The sequence below is a fragment of the Gorilla gorilla genome, chromosome 20 (assembly GCF_029281585.2).
Source record: "Gorilla gorilla gorilla isolate KB3781 chromosome 20, NHGRI_mGorGor1-v2.1_pri, whole genome shotgun sequence".
In the NCBI taxonomy this organism is placed as follows: domain Eukaryota; kingdom Metazoa; phylum Chordata; class Mammalia; order Primates; family Hominidae; genus Gorilla; species Gorilla gorilla.
The window spans coordinates 53,920,143-53,943,260 of record NC_073244.2 but is presented as its reverse complement, the minus strand read 5'-3'; the positions used below and the strand labels follow the sequence as shown (position 1 = coordinate 53,943,260).

The 23,118-nt window shown below is 55.8% G+C and overlaps 2 protein-coding genes across 9 annotated transcripts in view; both read right to left on the bottom strand.

Annotated features, from left to right (window-relative positions):
* Positions 1 to 10,022, bottom strand: part of MEGF8 (multiple EGF like domains 8) — a 53,157-nt gene extending 43,135 nt beyond the window's left edge. The window contains exons 1-6 of one of the 5 annotated variants that reach the window (XM_055369518.2): positions 9,900 to 10,022; positions 9,149 to 9,532; positions 1,810 to 1,973; positions 1,364 to 1,570; positions 362 to 542; positions 192 to 280 (exon numbers count right to left, since the gene is read on the bottom strand). In XM_055369518.2, the coding sequence (XP_055225493.1) occupies positions 192 to 280; positions 362 to 542; positions 1,364 to 1,570; positions 1,810 to 1,973; positions 9,149 to 9,335 (828 nt within the window). In that variant the 5' untranslated portion in view covers positions 9,336 to 9,532; positions 9,900 to 10,022. Of the gene's footprint in view, positions 1 to 191; positions 281 to 361; positions 543 to 1,363; positions 1,571 to 1,809; positions 1,974 to 9,148 lie in introns of all 5 variants that reach the window. The other 4 variants (XM_055369517.2, XM_055369520.2, XM_055369519.2 and 1 more) reach the window with 4 other exon arrangements.
* A 490-nt stretch (positions 10,023 to 10,512) lies between these two features.
* Positions 10,513 to 22,219, bottom strand: TMEM145 (transmembrane protein 145). 4 transcript variants are annotated; one of them, XM_063701386.1, is made up of 15 exons: positions 22,008 to 22,219; positions 21,155 to 21,229; positions 20,973 to 21,080; positions 20,802 to 20,888; positions 20,650 to 20,709; positions 20,424 to 20,508; positions 20,242 to 20,313; positions 20,061 to 20,129; positions 19,013 to 19,093; positions 18,834 to 18,912; positions 18,611 to 18,704; positions 17,693 to 17,865; positions 15,148 to 15,268; positions 11,789 to 11,995; positions 10,513 to 11,300 (listed from the first exon to the last, which is right to left on the bottom strand). In XM_063701386.1, the coding sequence occupies exons 1-15, from the start codon at positions 22,125 to 22,127 to the stop codon at positions 11,052 to 11,054; spliced, it is 1,680 nt and encodes a 559-aa protein (XP_063557456.1). In that variant the 5' UTR covers positions 22,128 to 22,219; the 3' UTR covers positions 10,513 to 11,051. The 4 variants fall into 4 exon arrangements, with proteins under 4 accessions (XP_063557456.1, XP_055225541.1, XP_055225543.1 ...); XM_055369566.2 differs by having other exon boundaries at positions 20,608 to 20,709; positions 22,008 to 22,215; XM_055369568.2 differs by having other exon boundaries at positions 20,973 to 21,050; positions 22,008 to 22,213.
* Between the last annotated feature and the right edge of the window lie 899 nt (positions 22,220 to 23,118).

Below are 23,118 nucleotides of genomic sequence, written 5' to 3'. Positions count from 1 at the left end.
AAAGGCAGATAAAGGAAGAGGAAGAAGAAAAAAGAAAACCAGAGAGAGAAGGCAGAAACAGGGAGAAGTAGGTTCCTATATCAAGCTGCAGGAACTGGGGGAGCACTAGGTGATAGGGGATCATTCTGGGGGTCCCCGGCTGGGTCTGATTGGGTGGAAAGGCTCCTCCAGGGCAGAGAAGGGGTCCATACCGGGGCAGGACTCAGGTCCCAAGAATCCCAGGTGTTGGCGGAGAAGTTGTATAGGACGAGGTCACCCAGGGCATTGTTGAGGTCCTGGCCTGTGGAGGGGTGGATAGTCTCATGCCCTGGCCATAGGCTGCCGGGCCTCCAGATCCCAGATACTCGCCCCATCTGCTCACCTCCGAAAACTGCCAGCAGCCCCGGTGGGGACAGGAAGGCGCCAGCTGCCCCAATACGGGCAGAGAAGGCAGGGTCCCTGGCACTCACGTTGTGCCACCACCCAGCCCCCTGGTTCTCCCACAGGTGCAGGTCACAGGCACGTCCCAAGAAGCCAGGCTCACAGCGGCATGGTCCCAGGGGCTGCGGGAAAGGAGACATAAAGGCAGAGATAAGAGAGGGAGAGACAAGGACAGAGAGACAAAGAAGACACAAAGAGGAAAAGAGGCAGAATGAGACAGACAGGGCACAAAGGGAGAGAGAAAGAGACAGACAGGAAGGGAGAGGATGGAAAAGGAAAGAGAGAGAGAGAAAGGGAGACAGAGAGAGACAGGAAGAGGGGAAAGGCAAACTGTCAGACAGAAACAAGAGACAAAGAGAAACAACCAGAAGGAAGCAGACAGATGGAAAAAAGAAGACCAACAGAAAAAGGAAAAGACACACAGAGAAAAAGGAGAAAAGACAGAAAGACGGCAGGCTGGGAGAAGACAGACAGCATAGTTGACGTTCAGCCTGAACTGAAAGAGCTCAGATCTGGGGAGGTCAAGGCGGGGAGGGCTCAAAGCGCAATCCAGATTGAAAGCTTGATGTGCACAGCTTCGGCGTAAGGTCAGTGGTGCGAGGCTGGAAGTCATGGCGGGGGTCCAAGGCCACACAGAGTGGCTGGATGGGAGGACGGATTTGGGCCTGGCTGAAGGAAGGAGGGTGGTGTTCACAGGTGAGAGTGGGGTATAGACGAGAGTGGGATATGCTCAGCAGAGGAGGGCCTGCAGGTGAAGGTGGGGTGGGGTTGGAGTAACAGGTGGGGGGCAAGCTCTGGAAGGAGAGGGAAGTGGGTGTCACAGAGGAGGGTGGGGTGGTGGGGGGAGTTTCATGCAGGAGCAAGGTCAGACCTAGGAGATGGGCGTGGAGGGTGCGCTCACAGATCAGGGCCCCAGGGGAAACAGGGCTGGGGACCGGCTCACCGAGGCGCAGGTGCCGTGGCTGCCACAGTAGGCTGAGCACTCCTGCAGGCCACAGTCAGGACCCCCCCAGCCCGGCTCGCAGGCACACACACCCGGTGGCTGGCACTGCCCGTGGCTCTGGCAGCCACCAGGGCACAGGGAGAAGCGGAATGAGGCGTTAAAGCCCAGCAGGTTGTAGTTGGCATCACTGAAGAGGTGCAGCAGCATCTGCGGGCACAAGGTGTGCTGGGTAAGGTGGGCAGGGCCTGGGGATTGTCCTGGGAGGGTGGCCCACTCCTGCCCCCTTCCACCCTGGGGGACCCAGAGCCTCATCTCCTTCCTTTGCCTCTCTCCACCTTCCCTTGTCTCTGTGCTCTGCTCTTGGATGCCCTCTTACTGACTCTCTGTCCCTCCTTTCTTCTTCCATTTCCCTCGGTGTATCTACCCACGGCCCCATCCCCACTAACCTTGCCTGAGGAAGCTTCGATGGGCGGAGGTCGGGTGCTACCGCTTAGACTGGCAAGCAGCGGCCCTCGCGGGGAGTCACCGTCATACACGAACAGGTAGTCATACGTGCACTCTGTGTCCAGGAAAAGGAAGTCCAGCAGGATCCGGTGCTGGGGGCTTGGGGCTGGGAGGTGAGCACAGAGGGACCAAGCTCTAAAGCGGACCTTCTCCCCACACCTCCCTGCAGCCTCCCACAATTGTACACCAAACCCTGCTCCAGGTGATGCTGGGGGCTCAAGAATGAGTCAGACCTGGGCCCCGCCTTGAAGGGGCTCCCAGTCTCATAACCTAGGGCAGTCAAGGGCTGTGACAGCCAGAGGGACAGGAGCCCAGTGAAAGAATCATAATATTCCAGACCTCTAGAAAGGTCACCTGAGATCAGAATGAACACTCGCACCATTCAGATGGGAAAATAAAGTACAGAGAAAACCCCATCCCAGTGGCCACACAGAGCAGAATCCACAGTGTTCCTGATGCCTCTCTCTTCCTGTCCATGCCTGAGTTTCAGACATGTCCAGGCTGGAGGGTCAAGGTCATAATCCCAGTGAGACGAGCACCTCCGTGATACCACCCCTGGCCCATGCTGAATAGAGCTGCAAGAGAAGAGTCCAGCTTCTTCCCCCAGAACAGAGGCCTAACCCTGGAGCGGCATAGTTCCCCTCTGTCCCCATCCAGAGTCTCACCTCTGCTTATTGTGATGGCTACAAGCACAAACTCTGGAACCAGACTGCCTGAGCTTATGTCTTGGCTCTGCCACCAAATAGCTACCAGCTGTGTGATCTTGGCCAAGTAACCCACCCCCTCTGGATCGGTCTCCTCATCTCTAAAGTGGGATATAGTGGTACTGTGGTGGAATCAAACTTATAGGCCACTCCTGCCATTGAAAGTTAATTCCCTGCCTCTCGTATCTGGGAAGAGCCTTAGTGACTTGCTTGACCAATAAAAAAACAGCAGAAATTCTGAAACTTCCAAGGCTAGATCATAAGAAGACTTGTACCTTTCACCTGGGCCTCGTAGAATGCTCCTTCTCAGAACACAGCTGTCATGATAGGAAAAGCCAAAGCCGGCTGGGCACGGTGGCTCACACCTGTAATCCCAGCACTTTTGGAGGCCAAGGCGGGCAGATCACGAGGTCAGGAGTTTGAGACCAGCCTAGCCAACATGGCGAAACCCCGTCTCTACTAAAAATACAAAAATTAGCTGGGCATGGTGGCGGGTGCCTGTAATCCCAGCTACTTGGGAGGCTGAGGCAGGAGAATTGCTTGAACCTGGGAGGCAGAGGTTGCAGTGAGCCGAGATTGTGCCATTGCACTCTAGCCTGGGGGACAAGAGCGAGACTTCATCTCAAAAAAAAAACAAAGAAAAGCCAAAGCCACAAGAAAAGGCCACACACAGGCATTCCGGCTGACAGTCCCAACTGAGCTTCCAGCTGACAGCCAGCATCAACTGCTAGCCCTGGGAGGGACCTTCCTGGATGTCCAGCCAAGGTGAACATTCAGCTGACTGCAGCCCCAGCTGACATCTGACTGCAACCTCATGAGGAGCAATAATGCACACGAAATGGTGACAACGGAGTGGGGTGGGTGGCTCACGCCTGTAATCCCAACACTTTTGAGAGGCCAGGGCAGGTGGATCACCTGAGGTCAGGAGTTCCAGAACAGCCTGGCCAACATGGTGAAACCCTGTCTCTTACTAAAAAAAAAATACAAAAATTAGCCGGGCATGGTGGTGCGAGTCCCAGCTACTCAGGAGGCTGAGGCAGGAGAATTGCTTGAACCCGGGAGGCAGAGGTTGCAGTGAGCCAAGATTGCACCACTGCACTCCAGCCTGGGCGACAGAGGGGACTCAAAAAAAAAAAAAGAGGCTGGGTGCCATGGGTCACGCCTATAATCCCAGCACTTTGGGAGGCCAAGGTGGGTGGATCGCTTGAGGTCAGGAGTTCGAGACCAGCCTGGCCAACATGGTGAAACCCCGTCTCTACTAAAAATATAAAAAATTAGCTGGATATGGTGGCACATGCTTATAATCCCAGCTATTTGGGAGGCTGAGGCAGGAGAATTCTTGAACCCGGGAGGCAGAGGTTACAGTGAGCTGAGATCATGCCATTGCACTCCAGCCTGGGCGACAAGAGTGAAACTCTGTTTCAAAAAAAAAAAAAAAGAAATGCTGACAACGGGGCCCACATATCTTGGTGAGTGCCACTACCCCTAACACTGTCACTGTCTTGTTTTCTGCCAGTCCTAGTTCAGGTAGCCTCTCTCATTCCACATCCCACATGAGAAGCCTTCTGAACAGGCAGCTCAGGGGAGTCCTCTGGGTGAGGGAAATTAGGAGGCCTAGGCTCCGGCTCTGGCTCTGCCCATGACCAGCTGGAGGACCCTGGGCCAGCCCTTTCCCCCATGACCCTCAGTGTGCCTATCTGGATCCTGGAGACACTCAGCCACCACTGCCAATGGCTGGGTGATCCTGGGCCAGTTCCATGGGCTCTCTGAGCCTTAGTTTCCATGACTGTAAAATGGGGATAATTCCCCCCACCCACAAAGGCTGGGGTGAACATTCAACGAGGTGATGACTCCAGCCTGCCAGCTTAGAGCCAGAGTGTGCCCTGGCTGCCCGGCCTCATCCTGTCTCACCAGAACCACTGATCCAACCTCCTTCTTCCCCTGACATGAGTCTCTGATCTTCCCAACTCAACATCTGGCCCCGTCCCTCCCCTGCCCCAAAGCCCTGCATGGCTCCCTACCACCCTAGGAGAAAGTCCAGGTCCCTAACCTGCTGTTCAGACCCTCGCTTTGTCTCAAATCACCCCACTGCTTACAGCTCTAATGGGAGCTGGGCCTTTGTACAAGCTTCTACCTCTGTCTGCAACATATTATCCCTTCCCACCACCAGGCCTCTTACTGATGCCCCCTAGCTGGGTTAGATGCCCCCTCTCCAGGGTTCTCACATCCCATTATAACCTTCATTCCTCTGGGCCAGGAACATCTATGTCCAGGTCTGTCTCCCTGCAGCCTACAAGGCCCATAGAGCAGGGCCTGGATGTGGACCTAATTCCCTCTGCAGCATTGCCCAGACCCGGGCTTGGCAAAGGCTCAGGAAATGCTGGATGATGGAATGAAGAAATACACAAAAGACAGAATACTAAAGCTGGAAGCTCTCCCTCAGGCTCTGACCAGAGCCCCCAAGACATCAGACGCAGACCCCACCCATGCTTTGGGGAATGCAGAAGAACCATTCAGCACGGCCACACAACCAGACCTCCCAGAATCTTACCAGCCTCAACCAAACTATAAAGCTCTGTTTCTGGAATCACAAGTACATGTTTGTTAAGTGCCTGCTGGAGGCCAGCTCACCATCTGCCTCCCCAAGTTCTTCCCTAAGTTGAAGGTCTTCTGTTTCCACCCAACCCCCATACCACTCCAGACAGAAATCTGATCCCAAACTCCCTCCTGCTCAAAAGCAGGATGCCTCTTATCCATGAGGATGTTATAAGGACTAGGACTGGGCTGGACGTGGTGGCTCACGTCTGTAATCCCAGGGCAGATCATTTGAGGCCAGGAGTTTGAGACCAGCCTGGCCAACACAGAGAAACCCCGCCTCTACTAAAAATACAAAAATTAGCCCGGCATGGTGGCACATGCCTGTAATCCCAGCTGCTCAGGAAACCAAGGCACAAGAATCACTTGAACCTGGGAAGCAGAAGCTGCAGTGAGCCGAGATCAAGCCACTGCACTCCAGCCTGGGCAACAGAGCAAGATTCTCTCTCGGAAAAAAAAAGAAAAGTCTAGGACTAGATAAAGTATGAACATAATACAAAAGTTAGTAGGTTGGTTGTTTATCTTTTTTTTTTTTTTTTTCCCTGAGACAGGGTCTCGCTCTGCTGCCCAGGCTGGAGTATAGCAGCGCAATCTCGGCTCACTGAGACCTCAGCTTCCTAGGCTCAAGGGATCTGCCCACCTCAGCCTCCCCGGTAGCTGGAGCTATAGGCACATGCCACCACCCACCACGCCCAGCTAATCTTTTGTAATTTTTTTGTAGAGATAGTGTCTTACCATGTTGTTCAGGCTAGTCTCTAACTCCTGGGCTCAAGTAATCCTTGCATCTCAGATTCCCAAAGTGCTGGGATTACAGGCATGTGCCACTGCCCTGGCTGGTTGTTTATTTTATAATAGATAGAGGAATATGTTGGTTCTTATAGGTAAGAAGTGACAGGCATTGGTAAGAACAGAAGATCATCAAGGGGGGTCTGGAGGTCTCCCAGCCTCCTCCCTCACCCCAACATCTACCCAGTTGGTCCCCAAGTCTTATAGGTGAAACTCCACAAACATCAATTGCACTGTCTACACCTCTCCACCCCTCTAAGCCCCTGCCCTAGTTAGGAACTCATCCTCTCTTGCCAGATCAGCTCATCAAGTCTCCAGTCTGCCCCCCACCCAACCTGAGGGCAATGCCCTACTCCTGCTCAAAACCTCCTGTGGCTGCCCATCAACCCCAAGGGGAAGGCCAGGCTGCTCAGTGTGACATTCAAGGCCCCTCTTCCCTGCTTCTGGCTCTCATTACCTCCCAGTCAAAAGTGCCATAAGACCAGGCAAACCTAGATAGGGATCCTGAGACACTCCAGCCACCCTCATGTCTTCATAGAGGCTGTTTGTTCCCTTTTCCCACTCAATAACCTCCTATGCATGCTTCAGAACCCTGTTTTAGTGGCTCCTGCTCTGTTATCTGCAGCACAGTCCTCTTTCCTCCCTAGGTACATCCACCCCACCCCTCCACTTCCCTTCTTAGCCCTGAGCACTGTCTCAGTGAACACACTGGGGGCTGAATATCTGTGTCCAGCCCCACCATTCCCAACCAGTCTGAGACGTTTTTTCTTTTTTTTGAGGTAGAGTCTCGCTCTGTCACCCAGGCTGGAACCTCGGATGTGCGCCACCACGCAGGGCTAATTTTTGTAGTTTTAGTAGAGAGGGGGTTTCTTCATGTTGGCCAGGCTGGTCTCTAACGCCTGACGTCAGGTGATCCGCCCCACTTGGTCTCCCAAAGTGCTGGGATTACAGGCGTGAGCCACCGCACCTGGCCTAACCAGTCTGGGACTCTTTAAGGCCAGAGAGTGATTTATATCCAGCACACAGACCCCTTCGCCACACACACACACACACACACTTCCTATTCTGTTCTCATCCCACTAGCTTGACAGGAATGGCCCCCAACCTGGGAACAGGTAGACATGCTGTCACTGAGAAACAGGCCTTCATCCATACCCCACACAGCAGCCAGAGAGATCTTCTAAAACATAAATCAGATCATGTCCTCTCCCTGCTCAAAACCCTTCCATAGCTCCCCAGAGCCCCCAGACAAAGACAAAGCTCCACAGCCTCCCAAGGGAGGCCCTGCATGATCCAGGCTCTGTCACACCTCTGGCCTTTGCCCAGGACCTCCCCTGTCTGGAGGCCAGCTTCTACATCCACTACTCTGTGAGGCCTTCCTGGGCTTCTGCAGGTACTGCCTTTCAACTTCTCTTCCACCCCTGTATTGCCCTCAGGATACAGCTCAAAATCACAGAGCCCTACACCTGCTGGCTCCTCCCACCCTGCAGCCTCTGGCTCATTCGTTGTCTTGTATTCTATGTTTTTGTTTTTGTTTAAGATGGAGTCTCGCTCTGCCGCCCAGACTGGAGCGTAGTGGCACAATATCGGCTCACTGCAACCTCCAGGTTCAAGTGATTCTTGTGCCTCAGCCTCCTGAGAAGCTGGGACTACAGGCGCGCGCCATCACACCCAGCTAATTTTTGTATTTTTAGTAGAGATGGGGTTTCACCATACTGCCCAGGCTGGTCTCAAACTCCTGACTTCAGGTGATCTGCTGGCCTCAGCCTCCCAAAGTGCTGGGATTACAGGCATGAGCCACCATGCCCTGCCAGTATTCTATGTTTTAACACACTGGATTTCTAGTTCTTCAAAAGCATCACTCTCCCGCTTCCCCGCCTTTGCACGGCTATTCTTGCCCGGAATGCCCTTCTGCTCCCTCGTACAGATGCCTCTGATCTCAGCTATACCCCAGGTTAAGTCACATGTCTTCACAGAGAAAGAGCCACTGAGGCAGGGTTCTGAGGCATGCATAGGAGTTTATTGGGTGGAAAAGGAAAACAAACAGCCTTGGAGTGGGTTTGTCTCTCCCACTGACTGGGAGCCCAGAAGGGTAGGGCTGGGGCCTTTCCTCCCACTCCTGACAGATTCCTATTGGTCCTTTAAGTCTCAGCTTAGACATTTCCTCCTCCAGGAAGCCTCTCTCTGTTCTCCCCGGCCCCAGATCAGGCACTTTCTCTGGGCTCTCCCAGGCCTCTGGGGTTCCTCCATCAAAGACCACTCTTGTCTCTCACTATTAACGTGTTTGTCTCCCCAACTAGACTCCAAGACCTAAGTCACCAGGGACTGCTGGAGCTGTCTCAGTCTGGGCTATGTCCAATGGGAAACATAATGTCTGGCACATGAATGACTGAAGAAAAATGCTTTTATTGAAGTACTTCACAAATAACAACAACAATAATCCTAATGCCATTTATTGAACAGTTACTATATGCCACACATCAGGCATGTTAAATACCTGTTTTCATTTCATTCCAACAACTCTATGAGGTGAGTACTGTTGTTATCCCATTTGTGGGGGAAGGAAACAGAACCTCAGAGAAAGAAAACCACCTGCTCAAAGTCACAAAGCTAATAATAAGAAGCCAGGCACAGTGGCTCACACCTACAATCCCAACACTTTGGGAGGCTGAGGTGCGAGGATCGTTTGAGCCCAGGAGTTCGGGACTAGCCTGGGCAACATGGTGAGACTCTGTCTCTACACACTCAGTTACTTGGGAGGCTGAGGTGGGAGGATCACTTGAGCCCAGGAGGTCGAGGCTGCAGTAAGTAAATTGTGTTGGTACCATTGCACTCCAGCCTGGGTGACAGAGTGAGGCCCCCATCTCAAAAAAAAAAAAAAAAAAAAAATAGTAGTAGTAGTAGAACCAAATTCAAAGCCAGATGATTGGACCCAGACCCTGAGTTCTTAACAGTTACTCAGAAGACCCGGCACTGATGCTCCTGTCTTGTAATTGTAAATCTGGGTGTAGGTGCATCTCCCCCACCAGACTTGGAGGCCTTCCAGGGCAGGGCCCAGGTTGGCTGCAACCCTGGGTGTCAGGCATTTTAGAGCAAAAGGCCTGGACCAGAACCGAGCTCTGGGAATGTGGTGAGTGGATGAATGCACACATGAACTACCAGCGAATTAGTGAGTGACCCACGCGGCCCCACTCACCCTCGATGAGCCACTCGCAGTTGCCATTGACGCTGTAGTTGCCCGCACCATCCGTCACGAAGCCTGGCGCCTCCCGCAGCACCTGCCGCTGCCCCTTGCAGTCCCCCGCCCGGGCCCCAGGGGACAGCGACCCCAGCACGGCCAAGGCCAAAGCCAGTGCCGTGGCCAGAACCTTGCCCAGGGCCATCGCCGCCTCCTGCACTGACCCTTAGAGCGGGGACGGGCCGTAAAAACCTGGAGAGGACCCTCTACCCGGGGTGAGGCCCTGCAAATGCGACCTCTATAGGCATAACATGACCTTGTAGACCGAAGAGGTCCCGGAGACGCAGTCCCGGCGAAGGGAACGGCCACTGCTGACAGGCTCTGGAAGCCGAGGGCTGGGCCCTATAGAGCGATGGAAGGCCCTGTATATGGAGTCATTATGGACGGGGCCGACCCCTAGGGACCGTGGGGGTCCCCTATAGACACGGGCCTCCAGAGGGGGCCGATCCCATGAACAGTGCCCAGCATTACGGACTCAGGCTGCTGCAGGCCAAACGGACCTTATAGACGGGTGGGTCCCCAGGGGGCGAAGGGCTCTACGGCCCGGCAGGAGCCTCCATAGAGGCTGCGGGCCGGGACAGGCTAGGCTCGGATGGTCCAGGAGAGACTCCTCCAGCCGGGGGCGGGGCGCGAGCGGGTGCCGGGGGCGGAGCCCGTCTTCAGGGGCTCGGGCCTGGACCCCACAGACCCAATCCCTTTGCTCACCCACCCTCTCCTCCCTCCGAAGCCGGATGGGCCAGATCAGAGAGACGAGGGGACGCTTGGGCCAGAGCGGCCGCGGGAAGACCCGCTGTGGGAGGGCGAGGGGGCGGGAGCCGAGCAGCCGCTGTGGGAGGGACGGCGAAGAGGAGGCGAGAAGTTACAGAGCGGCCGGTCAGAGCGGCCCTGGGAGGACTGCGGAGCGCCCAACCCCAACCCTCCATAAAGGGAGACTTCCGGGGAAATTCCCCGCCCATTTGTTCCCAACCGCATGCGCAGCAGCGTCCTCCTGGAGGGAGAGAAATACACATATGCGCAGTGCTAAGATCGTAACCCAAACTCTGGGTGCCTGTGGTTCAGCAAAGCATGGGCCACTGGAGGGCGCCTCTACCTCTGAGTGAGGAAAGAAAGGCAAAAATAAAGGAGCGGTGCAAGACCCTGCTAGATGTTTGATCATCTTCAATGTTCCCACATTCTGGGGCAACATAAAGATCAGGTTATACAGGCCCCTGCCTCGGGTTCCAAATTCCCATTTCACAGATGGACACACTGAGGTCCCGAGCCTGACATAGTTCTGGCTCAGCCCCGCCGCTGAACACCATCAAGATGCAAAAGAAGCCATGTTATAGATAAAAACGAATCCTTTTTTATTTTGGCAAGAAGGGGTAAAATGTCTTTCTGCCAGGGACCCGAGGGAAGGCCCCCGGAATGGAGATAGGGGCAGACGGAGTACGGGTCCGAGGTCACAGATCCGAGGGAGGGTTTCAGGGTCGAGACCAGCATCGCAATATCCATCCCGGGGTCGCAGAGTCCTGGAGAGTCACAGGCAGGGTCCCGGCGGTCACCACGGGTGATCCGGAGTCCAGCGGGGTCAGAGGTCTCGAAGGGGGCCAGGGGGCCGGAGGTCACGGAACAGCGGGAGCCCAGAATCCGGCGCCGCTCGGGGCAGGGGCTGAGGGAGGGGACGGGGAGAGCGGCTCCCGCGGGACCGTTTGGCACAGAGGGGAGGGGGGCGGGACGCAGCGTACCCAACCTGGGCGCGCGGGGTGGGAAGGGTCGGGAAGGCCGGGGATGGCCGAGCTCTCGGGCCGGGATAAAGCAGGGGTCCGGAGCCCGGCCGGGGCCCGGTCACGGCCCATGGGGCAGGGGCGGGCAGGGGTGCTCAGACCGGGGGTGCAGTGCCCCCGGCCGTGTGCATGCTGAAGTATTCGGTGAAGCCGGTGTGCGGCGCTGCCGTCTGGGGCACGAGCGGCTGGTAGGGCGGCGTCGGGCTGTCCCAGCCCGAGTCGGCCGCCTTGGGGAACCGAGCGGGAAGTGGGGGGGAGGCTGCGCCCGGCTCGGCCATGGTCACCACGCGGCCCCTCGGGGCCACCGCCGCCGCCACCGCTGTCTCCTCCACCTGCTTCCCGGCCTGGGAGGGGGGTCAGGGTCAGAGGCCGTCCGGGACCCTCGGGGGGCAGATGCGGCCCCGAAGGCCCGTCCCCCTCCCCCGGAGAACCCTTCCACCCCAGGTGTGGACGCACGTTGTCAGTCAGGGAAGGACTGGGTGGCGGGGCGCCTGGGCAGCGGAGCCAGGTACTCAAAGGGCGGCGTCGGGGCGCGCGGGGCGAACTCCGGCGGCGGCCGGGGAGCTGGGGGAGAGCCGCGGAAGGCGGGCGGTGGGGGCACGGCGCAGGGAGTCTGCGGGGGTGTGCGCAACAGCGCCAGAACCCAGTCAGGCAGGGTGGGCGCGGGCGCCAGGGGACGGTCGCGGCGCGGTGTTGGGGCGCGGGGAGTGCGAAAGGCAGGAGGAGGGCTCAGGGGTCCGGGCGCTGGGGGCGGCGGCGGGGCCGGGAGCGGGGTCAGGTACTCCAGGGGCGGCGCCAGCAGCTCCTCGGGCGCTGGGGCCGCGGGGCTTACGGAGGTGGCGGGCGGGGGGATGGAGAAGAGCTCCGTGAAGTTGGGCACAGAGTCGCTGATAAACGTCACGTTCCCATAGACGTGCTGCGGGAAGGCCTTGTCAGCGGATTGGCTCCCTCCGGGTCCAGGGACTCCGGCTGATGCGATCTGCGACGTGCGCACGTGGTACGGGAAGTTCTTGTTGGCCGCTGATGGGCGGGTCATGATCTGAGGCCAGGGCCAGGAGCAGGTGTGAGAGGCACTGTCAGGCCGGAGGCTGTCCCCATAAACTTGGGGTCCGAAGGATTCCCTTTCAATTGACATCCACCACACTTCCCTGAAGCCATTCACACTGGATTATGCGCCCCCTCTGGGCTCTCCAAATGCCCTGGACCCTCACCTTTTCCCTTCAACAAAACTCGGCCTGTGCTTCCTCCATCAGAGGGCTGATCACTGAGCTGTCACTGATTGGTTAGGATCAGCGTCCTGCACTGTATGATAGCCACTGGCTGCATGTAGCTTAAATTTAATCAAAATAAAATTTAAATTTTGGTCAGTCACACTCCTCACTACACACTCACTATGCACTACCCACATTCAAGTGCTCAACAGCCACATGTGGTTAGTAGCTCCCATATTGGAAAGTGCAGGTAATAGGATATTTTCATAAATACAGAAAGTTCAATTGGACAGCAAGTAATAGACTCTAAAATGTCTCGATGAGGCAGGAACCAGACTCTTCTGTTCCCTACTGAGTCCCTAGTACCTTCTAGAACCATGTCTGGCGCATATAAGCCTTCAGTAAATATTGGTGGGCCGGGCGCCATGGCTCACGCCTGTAATCCCAGCACTTGGGGAGGCCGAGGCGGGCGGATCACCTGAGGTCAGGAGTTTGAGACCAGCATGGCCAACATGGTGAAACTCCATCTCTACTAAAAATACAAAAATTAGCCAGGTGTGGTGGTGCGCCTGTAATCCCAGCTACTTGGGAGGCTAAGGCAGGAGAATTGCTTGAACCCAGGAGGCAGAGGTTGCAGTGAGCTGAGATCATGCCACTGCACTCCAACCTGGACGACAGAGCAAGATTCCATCTCAAAAAAAAAAATTTTAATAAATAAATAAATATTGGTGGAATGTAGGGATGTCTGGTACCAGTTAGTCTGATAGGCTGTGAAGGCAGGGACTGGGTGTGACTCCACCGCCATATCCCGGAAACCTAACACAGCTCTTCTAAGGTTGTGCTGAAAAAAATGAACAAGGAGCTGAAAGCAATGAGCATTGAGATACCCAGGTGGAGCTGTGCTGAGCTAACGTGAGCATCCTTAGGAAGGAAGCTGGCTGAGATACAGCAGGAAGGGCGCTGTGCTTGCTGTTCTGAGCCTGCATCCCGCCTCTGGGATCTGTAGCTCACTGAGTATGGGATCTGGGGCATGTTGATTAAACTCCCTGAGCCTCGCTGTGGGGAGAAGGGATTGTAGCGCCTACTTGGAAAGATGAGAGGGTGGAAATGAAAACCACTGGTGCAGAGCCCAGCACATGATGGGTTCTCAGCATTTCTCCTCTTTCTGTCCCTTTCTGACTTCCTGCAGAGCTTCAGGATGGACCAGCCTGGGAAGGTGAGCGAGTCTGTACGTGTGTCAGCCTCTGAGGCAAAGGATGGGGACCTGTCCCCTCCCTCGGTGGCTGGGCCCACTCCCTACATGGGGTACGTTGTAGATCCCTGGAGTCAGAAGCTGGGACACTGGGTCATGCCTGTTGCCCTTTCTGGTTCCCCTTCATTTCAGACCTTGTGGTCTGCTGGAGAAGGATAGGGTTCAAAGTATTTGCCTGCCGCCAAAGGCCACGGAGCCCTAGCACGTCACTTCTCCTCTCTGGGCCTTAGCTTCCCCGCTCTGTGTAGTGGGTACAATGTCAATTATCCACCCTCTCCTGGAGCTGCTCTGACAATTAAACAACAGGGCAGGAGTAAATGCATATGGATGTTCCTAGAATGAAACAGACTGGTTCAAGACAGGTGCCCAGTGAACAATTGATGAATACATTAATGAATATTAGAACTGTCACCAAGAATGTCAGCTAGGATGTGAACCAGGGCAAAGAACAGACGTGGTGGGGGCCAGGCGCAGTGGCTCACGCCTGTAATCCCAGCACTTTGGGAGGCCGAGGCGGGCGGATCATGAGGTCAGGAGATCGAGACCATCCTGGCCAACACGGTGAAACCCCGTCTCTACTAAAAATACAAAAAAATTTTGCTAGGCGTGGTGGTGGGCGCCTGTAGTCCCAGCTACTAGGGAAGCTGAGGCAGGGGAATGGCATGAACTCGGGAGGCAGAAGTTGCAGTGAGCCGAGATCGCACCTCTGCACTCCAGCCTGGGCAACAGAGCAAGACTCCGTCTCAAAAAAAAAAAAAACAAAAAAAACAAAAAAAAAACACTTAGCCGGGCATGGTGGCATGCTCCTGTAGTCCCAGCTACTCCGCAGGCTGAGGCAGGAGAACCTGGGAGGTGGAGGTTGCAGTGAGCCAAGATCACGCCACTGCACTCCAGCCTAGTGACAGAGTGAGACTCCGTCTCAAAAAAAAAAAAAAAAAGATGTGGTGCTGTACCCTCCTGATGCCGACCCAGGAGCCCAAAAGCTTCACCCGGTGCCACCCCAGATGCTTCTTCCTGAACAGTGGCCTGTGATGGCAGAATTTGGGCAGGGGCAGGGAGAGAGTGAAGAGATCAAGGAGGGTGGGGAAGGCAGTGGGGATACAGAAGAGAAATGGAAGAATCTGGGGACACAGGGTCAGGAATGAAAATGGGAAGGGAGGGCAAAGAGAGAGGATGGGGGTTGAGGAAAGAAGCCAGGACACAAAGTGGGAGAGGGGAACAGAAGAAAATGGGCATGGGCCCGGCGAGGTGGCCGATGCCTGTAATCCCAGCACTTTGGGAGGCTGAGACGGGTGGATCACCTGAGGTCAGGAGTTTGAGACCAGCCTGACCAACATGGTGAAACCCCGCCTTTACTAAAAATACAAAAAATTAGCTGCATGTGGTGGTGGGCACCTGTAATCCCAGCTACTCGGGAGGCTGAGGCAGAAGAATCACTTGAACCCGGGAGGCGGAGTTTGCAGGGAGCCGAGATCAAGCCATTGCACTCCAGCCTGGGAGACAGAGTGAGACTCTGTCTCGAAAAAAAAAAAGAGAAGAAAATGGACTCTGAGGAGCACAATAGAGGAGACTGCAGGAACCAAGCAGGCTCTCAATAAAGGGAGAATGACTAAAAGGAAAATGGATCAAAACCTCGGAACAGGAGGTCCAGCAGATCAGGTATAGGAGCCTCACACATCTTCTGCCCTCGGGTCCTCCCCTCCGCCCCCCACAGATGCCCATCCTCACCAGAAACACGCCATGGGCGTACAAGTGGATCCCCAGCTGGATGCCATTGACAATCTTCTCCCGGGCCCACTTGGGGATGCCGAAATTGGCAATCAGGGCCATGACAGGAACTGCAAAGAACCTGAAGGGCAAGTATTGGGTCAGTAGAGACACTGCTCCTGTCCTCCACCCCACCCTATAGCCCCACCTCGCCTGCCATGTACACACGCAGACCCCAGGCAGGTCCCAAACTGGAGGGAAGCCAGTGTGACCTTCAGAAGCCAGAGACTGAAATGGGGCAGGACTGGACTGGGAAATTCTGAGGGGCAAGAACGAGGTTCAATTTAACTCAGTTCCACACCACCCCAAATCCTGGCATCTGATAAGAAATCAATAGACAGGCCGGGCACAGTGGCTCACACCTATAATCCCAGCACTTTGGGAGGCCAAGGCAGGCAGATCACCTGAGGTTGGGAGTTCGAGACCAGCCTGACCAACATGGTGAAACCCCGTCTCTATTAAAAATACAAAATTAGTTGGGTGTGGTGGCATGCACCTGTAATCCCAGCTATTTGGGAGGCTGAAGCAGGGGAATCACTTGAACCTGGGAGGCGGAGGCTGCAGTGAGCGGAGATTGTACCACTGCACTCCAGCCTGGGCAACAATAGCGAAATTCCATCTCAAAAAAAAAAAAAAAAAATCAGGCCGGGCACAGTGGCTCATGCCTGTAATCCCAGTACTTTGGGAGGCCAAGGCAGGTGGATCACCTGAGGTCAGGAGTTCCAGACCAGCCTGGCCAATATGGTGGAAACCACATCTCTACTAAAAATACATAAATTAGCGGGGCATGGTGGCATGCGCCTGTAGTCCCAGCTACTGGGGAGGCTGAGGCAGAAGAATCACTTGAACTCAGGAGGCGGAGGTTGCAGTGAGCTGAGATCATGCCACTGCACTCCAGCCTGGGTGACAGAGCAAGACTCCGTCTCAAAAAAAAAAAAAAAATAGATATTTGACGAATGAATGAACAAATGATAATAAGAAGTAAGGACTTATTGCATGCCAGGCCTGTTTCTAAGCATTTGATGTATATAAACTCATTTAACTCTCACAGTGACTCTATGAAGCAGATAAAATTTCCATCCCCATTAAAAGGTGAGGAAACTGAGGCAGAGAGAAGTTAATGGGCTTGTCTGAGGTCACATCATCTATAAGCTTTAGAGCTGAGATCTGAACCCAGATAGTCTGGCTCAGAATCTGCCAACCTTATTGCTATGTTATGGTGAACGATAATAATTACAATAGTTTTGGGTGTTTTTTTGTTTTGTTTGTTGTTGTTGTTTTTTGTTTGTTTTTGAGATGGAGTCTCACTCTGTTGCCCAGGCTAGAGTACAGGGGCATGATCTCAACTCACTGCAACCTCAGTCTCCCAGGTTCAAGCTATTCTCCTGCTTCAGCTTCCCGAGTAACTGACAGTACAGGCGTGCACCACCATGCCTGGCTAATTTTTTTGTATTTTTAGTAAAGACGGGATTTTACCATGTTGGCCAGGCTGGTCTTGAACTCCTGACCTCAAATGATCCACCCACCTTGGCCTCCCAAAGTGCTGGGGGTACAGGCATGAGCCACCGCACCCAGCCTACGATAGTTTTTTACTGAACATTTACTACGTGCCAGACACTCGGCCCTCATATAGTGGCCTATGCTTGCTCAAGATATCCCTTTGAGGAGATCCTGTTTTTTTTGTTTGTTTTTTTTTTTTTTTTTTGATGAAGTCTTGCTCTATTGCCCAGGTTGGAATGCAATGATGTGATCTCGGCTCACTGCAACCTCTGCCTCCTGGGTTCAAGCAATTCTCCTGCCTCAGCCTCCTGAGTAGCTGGGATTACAGGTGCCCACCAGCATGCCCGGCTAATTTTTTTATTTTTTGGTAGAGATGGGGTTTCACCATGTTGATCAGGCTGGTCTCGAACTCCTGACCTCAGGTGATCCACCCGCCTTGGCCTCCCAAAGTGATGGAATTACAGATGTGAGCCACCACGCCCGGCCTGAGGAGATCCTGTTTGGTTTTTGTTTTTTTTTTTGAGATGGAGTCTTGCTCTGTGGCCCAGGCTGGAGTGCAGTGGCACGATCTTGGTTCACTGCAAGCTCCGCCTCCTGGGTTCATGCCATTCTCCTGCCTCAGCCTCCCCAGCAGCTGGAACTACAGGTGCACACTGCCATGGCCGGCTAATTTTTTTGTATTTTTAGTAGAGACGGGGTTTCACTGTGTTAGCCAGGATGGTCTCAATCTCCTGACCTTGTGATCCGCCCACCTCGGCCTCCCAAAGTGCTGGGATTATAGGCGTGAGCCACCACGCCTGGCGAGATCCTGTTGTTTTGTGGGTAAACCTGATGCACTTCTTGTGAAAGTAATTTTTCACAAAGTGAGTAAGTGGCAGATTCTGGGCGACAGCTGCCTGAGTGAAAAGTCCATCTCCCTCACTATGGAGGGTCTGAGATGGGGGCAACCACTTCTGGGGAGCCCCGAGAGGGAGGCAGGGACAGGCTGGGGCCCACCAATTCTCACCAGAGGGTATAGGCAGCAAAGAAGGGCACATAAAAAGGCTGCTTCTCGGGAAAGTGTCGCAGTGAGACAAGCACAGCATAGCAGAACCACACGTAGGCCGCCACCTGCAGTCCAATGAGCCCGTAGCCGGCCGGCGACTCATACGTGTACAGTACCTGGCCTGGGTCAAAGAACTAGACCCGCAGGAGAGGGTCCATCACAGCCTGGCCTCCTCCCCTCTATTAGGGTCCCCGGACCCCACCCCTGGGCACTTGGGAACAGAGGTACTCGGTCAGAACACAAGCAACAGGAAAGCCAGGCACGGAGACAGAAGCATATTGAGGTAGAGAGAGAGGGTGAAAAAGACAGGAAGAGAATAAATCAGTTACTGTTTGCTCAACACAGGGCTAAACCCCTCCCATGTGTGAGTTTTTCCATCAGCATCTACTCAACGAGGTAGGTCTTATTACTGCTCCATCTCACAGAAGAGGAATCTAAGGCTAAGAGGGAAGCCCTTTGGCCAAAGCCATACAGACGATAGAAAGCCTTAGAGGGGCTCCATGGGGTAGGTAAGATCCTCCCAATTTTCCAAGAAGAAAATGGGCCCAGAGACGGGGGTCGTCACCCAAGGTCAGGCAGCTAGGAAGTGGGAGAGCTGGTGTGGAATCCAGGTCTGTGTGACTCCTGAACTCTTAGTCACGATATTGAGCACAAATGTGACAGACAGTGAGAGACAGAGGGAGGAGAAAGAAAGCTGCTGCGGGATGGTGAAGAGAGGAGGAATCACTTAGACAGATGGGAAAGCAGAAAATCGAAGAGTGGGAGAGAGAGCGAGCCAGCAGGAGCAGGATGTGGGCAAGGGCGAGCAGACAGGTCAAGGGGGAGGCGGCGCCAAAAGCAGGGGAAGGCGGGGCCCGGCCAGGGGCCAGTCGGACTCACTTCCGCCTCGTAGATGAGCAGCACCACATGGGTGAGCGTGTACAGGGTCATGTAGACAGACAACTTCACGGAGCCCGCGTGGCTGATGCGGCCCCTGGCAGCAGGCCATGAGGGGAGACAGCAGGGTGGGGGCCGTCAGGGAGGAGGATGCACCCAGCCCCCCAACCCTGCCCCTGCCCTGCTCCCCCACCAGCCGCCCCACGAGCACGCCCTGCCCGGGCACCGTGTCACCGTGAATCCCTTCCCCAGGAGGATAAGCATCAGCAGGAAGATGAGGAAGCTGGAGGAGAAGAGCAGCTTGGCTGGGAGAAGGGAGGAGGGGGCGGCTCAGAGCCAGGCTCAGACCTGATGCCCAACCTGAGCCCTGGGCTCCACCCTCTCCCCACCCGGCTTCATTCTCACCCAAGATCTTCACACTCTTGTTGCCAATGCCATCAGTGGCATATTGACCCCAGTAGATGCAGAAAAACAGGAGGCTCAGGACTGGGGGGAGGATGGGCAGAGAAGAAAGGATAGAAAGCAGCTCTGGGGCATCACTGTCCTGTAGCACTACCATCCAGGCAGTCTGAACCCCGCCTCCTCCCTCAGGACTCCAGACCTTCTACCCCGACTCACCTGCTAGGAGAATCTGGAGTCCAGCCCCCAACCCTGCTCCCCAAGGACCCAGGGGTCCAGGCCCCCACCCCCTCCTCCTTCAGACCCAGGGGCTCAGGCCCCCAGGCCCTCCTCCTCCAGGACCCAGGGGTCCAGACCCCCAGCTCCTCCTCCCTCAGACCCAGGAGTCCAGGCTCCCAGCCCCTCCTCCCCCAGACTCAGGAGTTCAGGCCTTTATTGTTTTGTTTTGTTTTGTTTTGTTTTTTTGAGACAGAGTCTTTCTCTGTCACCCAGGTTGGAATGCAGTGGCGTGATCTCGGCTCACTGCAATCTCCACCTCCCGGGTTCAAGCAATTCTCCTGCCTCAGCCTCCTGAGTAGCTAGGATTACAGGCACACGCCACCATGTCCAGCTAATTTTTGTAGTTTTAGTGGAGACAGGGTTTCACCATGTTGGTCAGGCTGGTCTTGAACTCCTGGCCTCGTGATCCGCCCACCTTGGCCTCCCCAAGTGCTAGGATTACAGGTGTGAGCCACCGTGCCCAGCCTAGTTCAGGCCTTTATACTCCCTCAAGGACCCAGGGGTGTCAGGTCCCACCCCCTCCTGCCCCAGGAACCAGGGGTCCAGGTCCCCAGCCCATCCTCCCCCAGGAACTAGGGCTCCAGCCCCTTCTCCCCCAGGACCCAGGAGTCCAAGCCCACAGGCCCTTCTCCCTTGGACCCAGGAGTCCAGGCCCCCAGCCCCTCCTCCCCCAGGACCCAGGAGTCCAGGCCCCCAGGCATTCCTCTTAGGCCCAGGTGTCTGGCCCCAAGTGCCTTCTCTTTCAGAACCCAAAAGTTGGGACACGGAACCTCACCCTCTACTCCTGCTGCGGCCATGAACATTTTATAAGTTGTGTGGAGCAACTGACGACCTTTCAGCAAATCTAGGAAGCAAGGTAGGGAAAGGCTGTCCACAGGCAGAAAGGGAGAGCAGCTCACCTCCCCCAACCCTGCTCCCTCCTATCTCTTCCCCCACACCCCATGTGCCAGACTCACATCCAAAGTAACAAGAGAGGAAGAAGATGAGGATGAAGATGAGGAGGAAGGTCACATCTGTCTCCAGGATCCCTGCCGATTTGGTAGGAGGAGTAAGGTTCATTCAGGTGGATGTCCCCTCAGTGGGCACCCAGCTCTGGTGTCCCACAGAGAGCCTGGTTTCTAGGTCCCCATGTGCTCACCAAACTCATCAGCGGAGAAGTGTCGTGTCCAGAAGGACTTGCCATTGGTGAGGACCATCTCATACTCCAGCTGCAATCCATCACCCTGTGGGGGGTAGGGAGGCCTAAGGGGGGCCCTGGGCAAGTTGGGGGTTGGCAGGAAGGCAAAGAGAAGGTGGTCCAGGTGGCCACCCCAGCCCCTTACCCCACACTTGCTGAGCGCAATATACCACCACCGTTCACGCACTGAGCGGAAGCTGCGGCCACTGGAGCAGCTCAGGTAGCGAGTTCCCTCCTCTGATACCACCTGGGGACAAACGAGAAGGCTGAAGCCTGTCCTTGATGCCCTGAAGGCCTCATCCTTCAGCACCTGCCCACTCCCCCAGGCTGAGCCTGCACCTGACAGCCGGACCAGGCATACTGGGTGGTGAGGTTGATGACCTGGTTGTTCTCCGGCCGGATCACTGACTCCTTGGCCAGGCAGTCCTGGGGAAGGCAGGGACAGGGTCACTCCCCCGGCCAGCAACGACCTTCTCCCCTCTCCCCCTATGCCCTCTTCACAGCCCTCACCTTGTCCCCTGCCTTGTACACGGCTGGCCACTGGGATGGGTCGTCAAAATAGAGGAGGATGTTCTGACAGCACTTGGCCTGCAGACCAGAGATGTTGGGGACCAGGAGCTGGGGCAGCCTGTGCCTTTGGAGGCCAAGGGAAGTACCCAGCCTCAGCATGGCGAGTGTTGGGGGAGACTCACCTCAGGGTAGCGGAAACGGAAGTCCAGTCGGCCGTAATCCGAGAGGAAACAAAATCTTGTCAGGAACACCCAGTCCTGAAAAAGGGGCCCAGTCTGACCCTCTGCTGAGTCCTTCAAGAACTCTTTACTCCATAGACCCCCAACTTTTCTTCCCTACCCCCCAGGTACCTGGCTTCCCAAGTACTAGAAGGAGACCAGGTCACCTCCAAACTCCTTCCCTGATCCCGTCACTGCAGGTCCAGGATTCCTGCCGCCCTGATTTTCTCCCTCCATTGCCCCCCCAAGTTTCCTCCCCACCATTCAAACACTCCTCCCTGCATTTCCCGGGATCTCTCTGGGGAGAAAGACCTTAGGGGCCAGATGCTCATCCTGGCCACCTCATGTCCTGGCCAATATCTAACCCCGTTCCCCCAATATCCACACTCCCCTGCACCCCACCCGTGCTCCCAAAGACCATCCCGCGCGGGGGAATCTTCCAAACGGCCCCCTCCCGGTCCTGAGCGGGAGTGTGGCGGCGAGCTCGGGGCTCTCTGCTGAGTGAAAAGTGCTGTCCCTTCAGCACCACCTCTGCACCACCCCCCCTTCCCAAACTCTGACTCTCCCAACCCGCTCCCCCTCCCCGCTCAGCTCTGACCTCAACGTCCCTCCTACAACCCCCAAGTCTGGCCGCGACCCTACGGCTCCCCTTAGCCTCGACTCTGGCCCAGTCCCCCATCGCCCTCGGCCCCATTCCCCCGAGGCTCCCGGAGTCCGCCAGGAGGGGCGGCAGGGGGCGGGGCGGTACCCGCTCCTCTCGCCTCCCTTGCGTCCCCCGGGGGCCGGCGGGCGGCAGAGGAGGGCTCGGCATGCTCACCTCCTTGGAACTAAGGTTGCCCCGCACGTACTTGGCCCGGGCGCGGGGGGGCAGTGACAGCAGCAGGAGCAGCAGCGGTGGCAGCAGGCGGCGCAGCGCGGGCGCGCGCAGGGGCTCCATTCCGCCCGCTCCGGCCCCGGCTCCGCTCCGGCTCCCGCACTGGCCCGGCGACGGAGGCGAGAGTGCGCGGGCTGGCCAGCGCGCGCCCCCGATTAAAGGGGCCGCCGGGCGCCGCGCTCCCTGCCCCCTCCTCCAAGAGGGCCCAACCTGACTCCTATCTTCTCCGCGTGGGAGGGGGACGTTCATCCTCTGTCACCCCGCCCCAGCCCTCCCCTCCTGGAGTCCCGTAGATACCTATGGTTTCCTGTGTCCTAAACTGAACTCACGTCTTCCAAAGCCATGCCTCCTCCAGACTGCCTTCTTCGGATCCCCAGACCCATGCTCTGTCCTGGCCTCCCCTCAATGTAGTCCCCAAACTAATTTTTTTTTTGAGACAGAGTCTTGCTTTGTCACCCAGGCTGGAGTGCAGTGGCGCGACCTCGGCTCACTGCAACCTCCACCTCCCAGGTTCAAGCGATTCTCCTGCCTCAGCCTCCTGAGTAGCGGGGATTACAGGCGCCCACCACCATGCCCGGATGATTTTTTCGTATTTTTAGTAGAGACAGAGTTTCACCATGTTGGCCAGGCTGGTTTCGAACTTCTAACCTAAAGTGATCTGCTCACCTCGGCCTCCCAGAGTGCTAGGATTACAGGCGTGAGCCACCGCGCCTGGCCAACAAGTCTTTGATTGCCCATCACCACCTCTATTGCAGCCATCCCCAGCTGTGTCCATCCTGGAGTTGCCAGCGTTCTAGATCTGATGCACCCTGCAAAGTGCCCATGGAGGCACAGAGAGGGGAAGCCATTTGTTACACCACATGGTGGTGGTGGAGGCTTCAGTATAACCACCGTACCCCTCTGCCTGACCATGACCTGTCACTGCTTACCATGCTGTGAAGCTGGGTTGCTGTGAGAGACAGAGGTGGTAGTGTGAGATAGCCAAAAGCATGTTTCAGATCCAAGTTGAAATAACTTGCTTGGGTTCATTCAAATCCCAGCCTGACCCCTACTT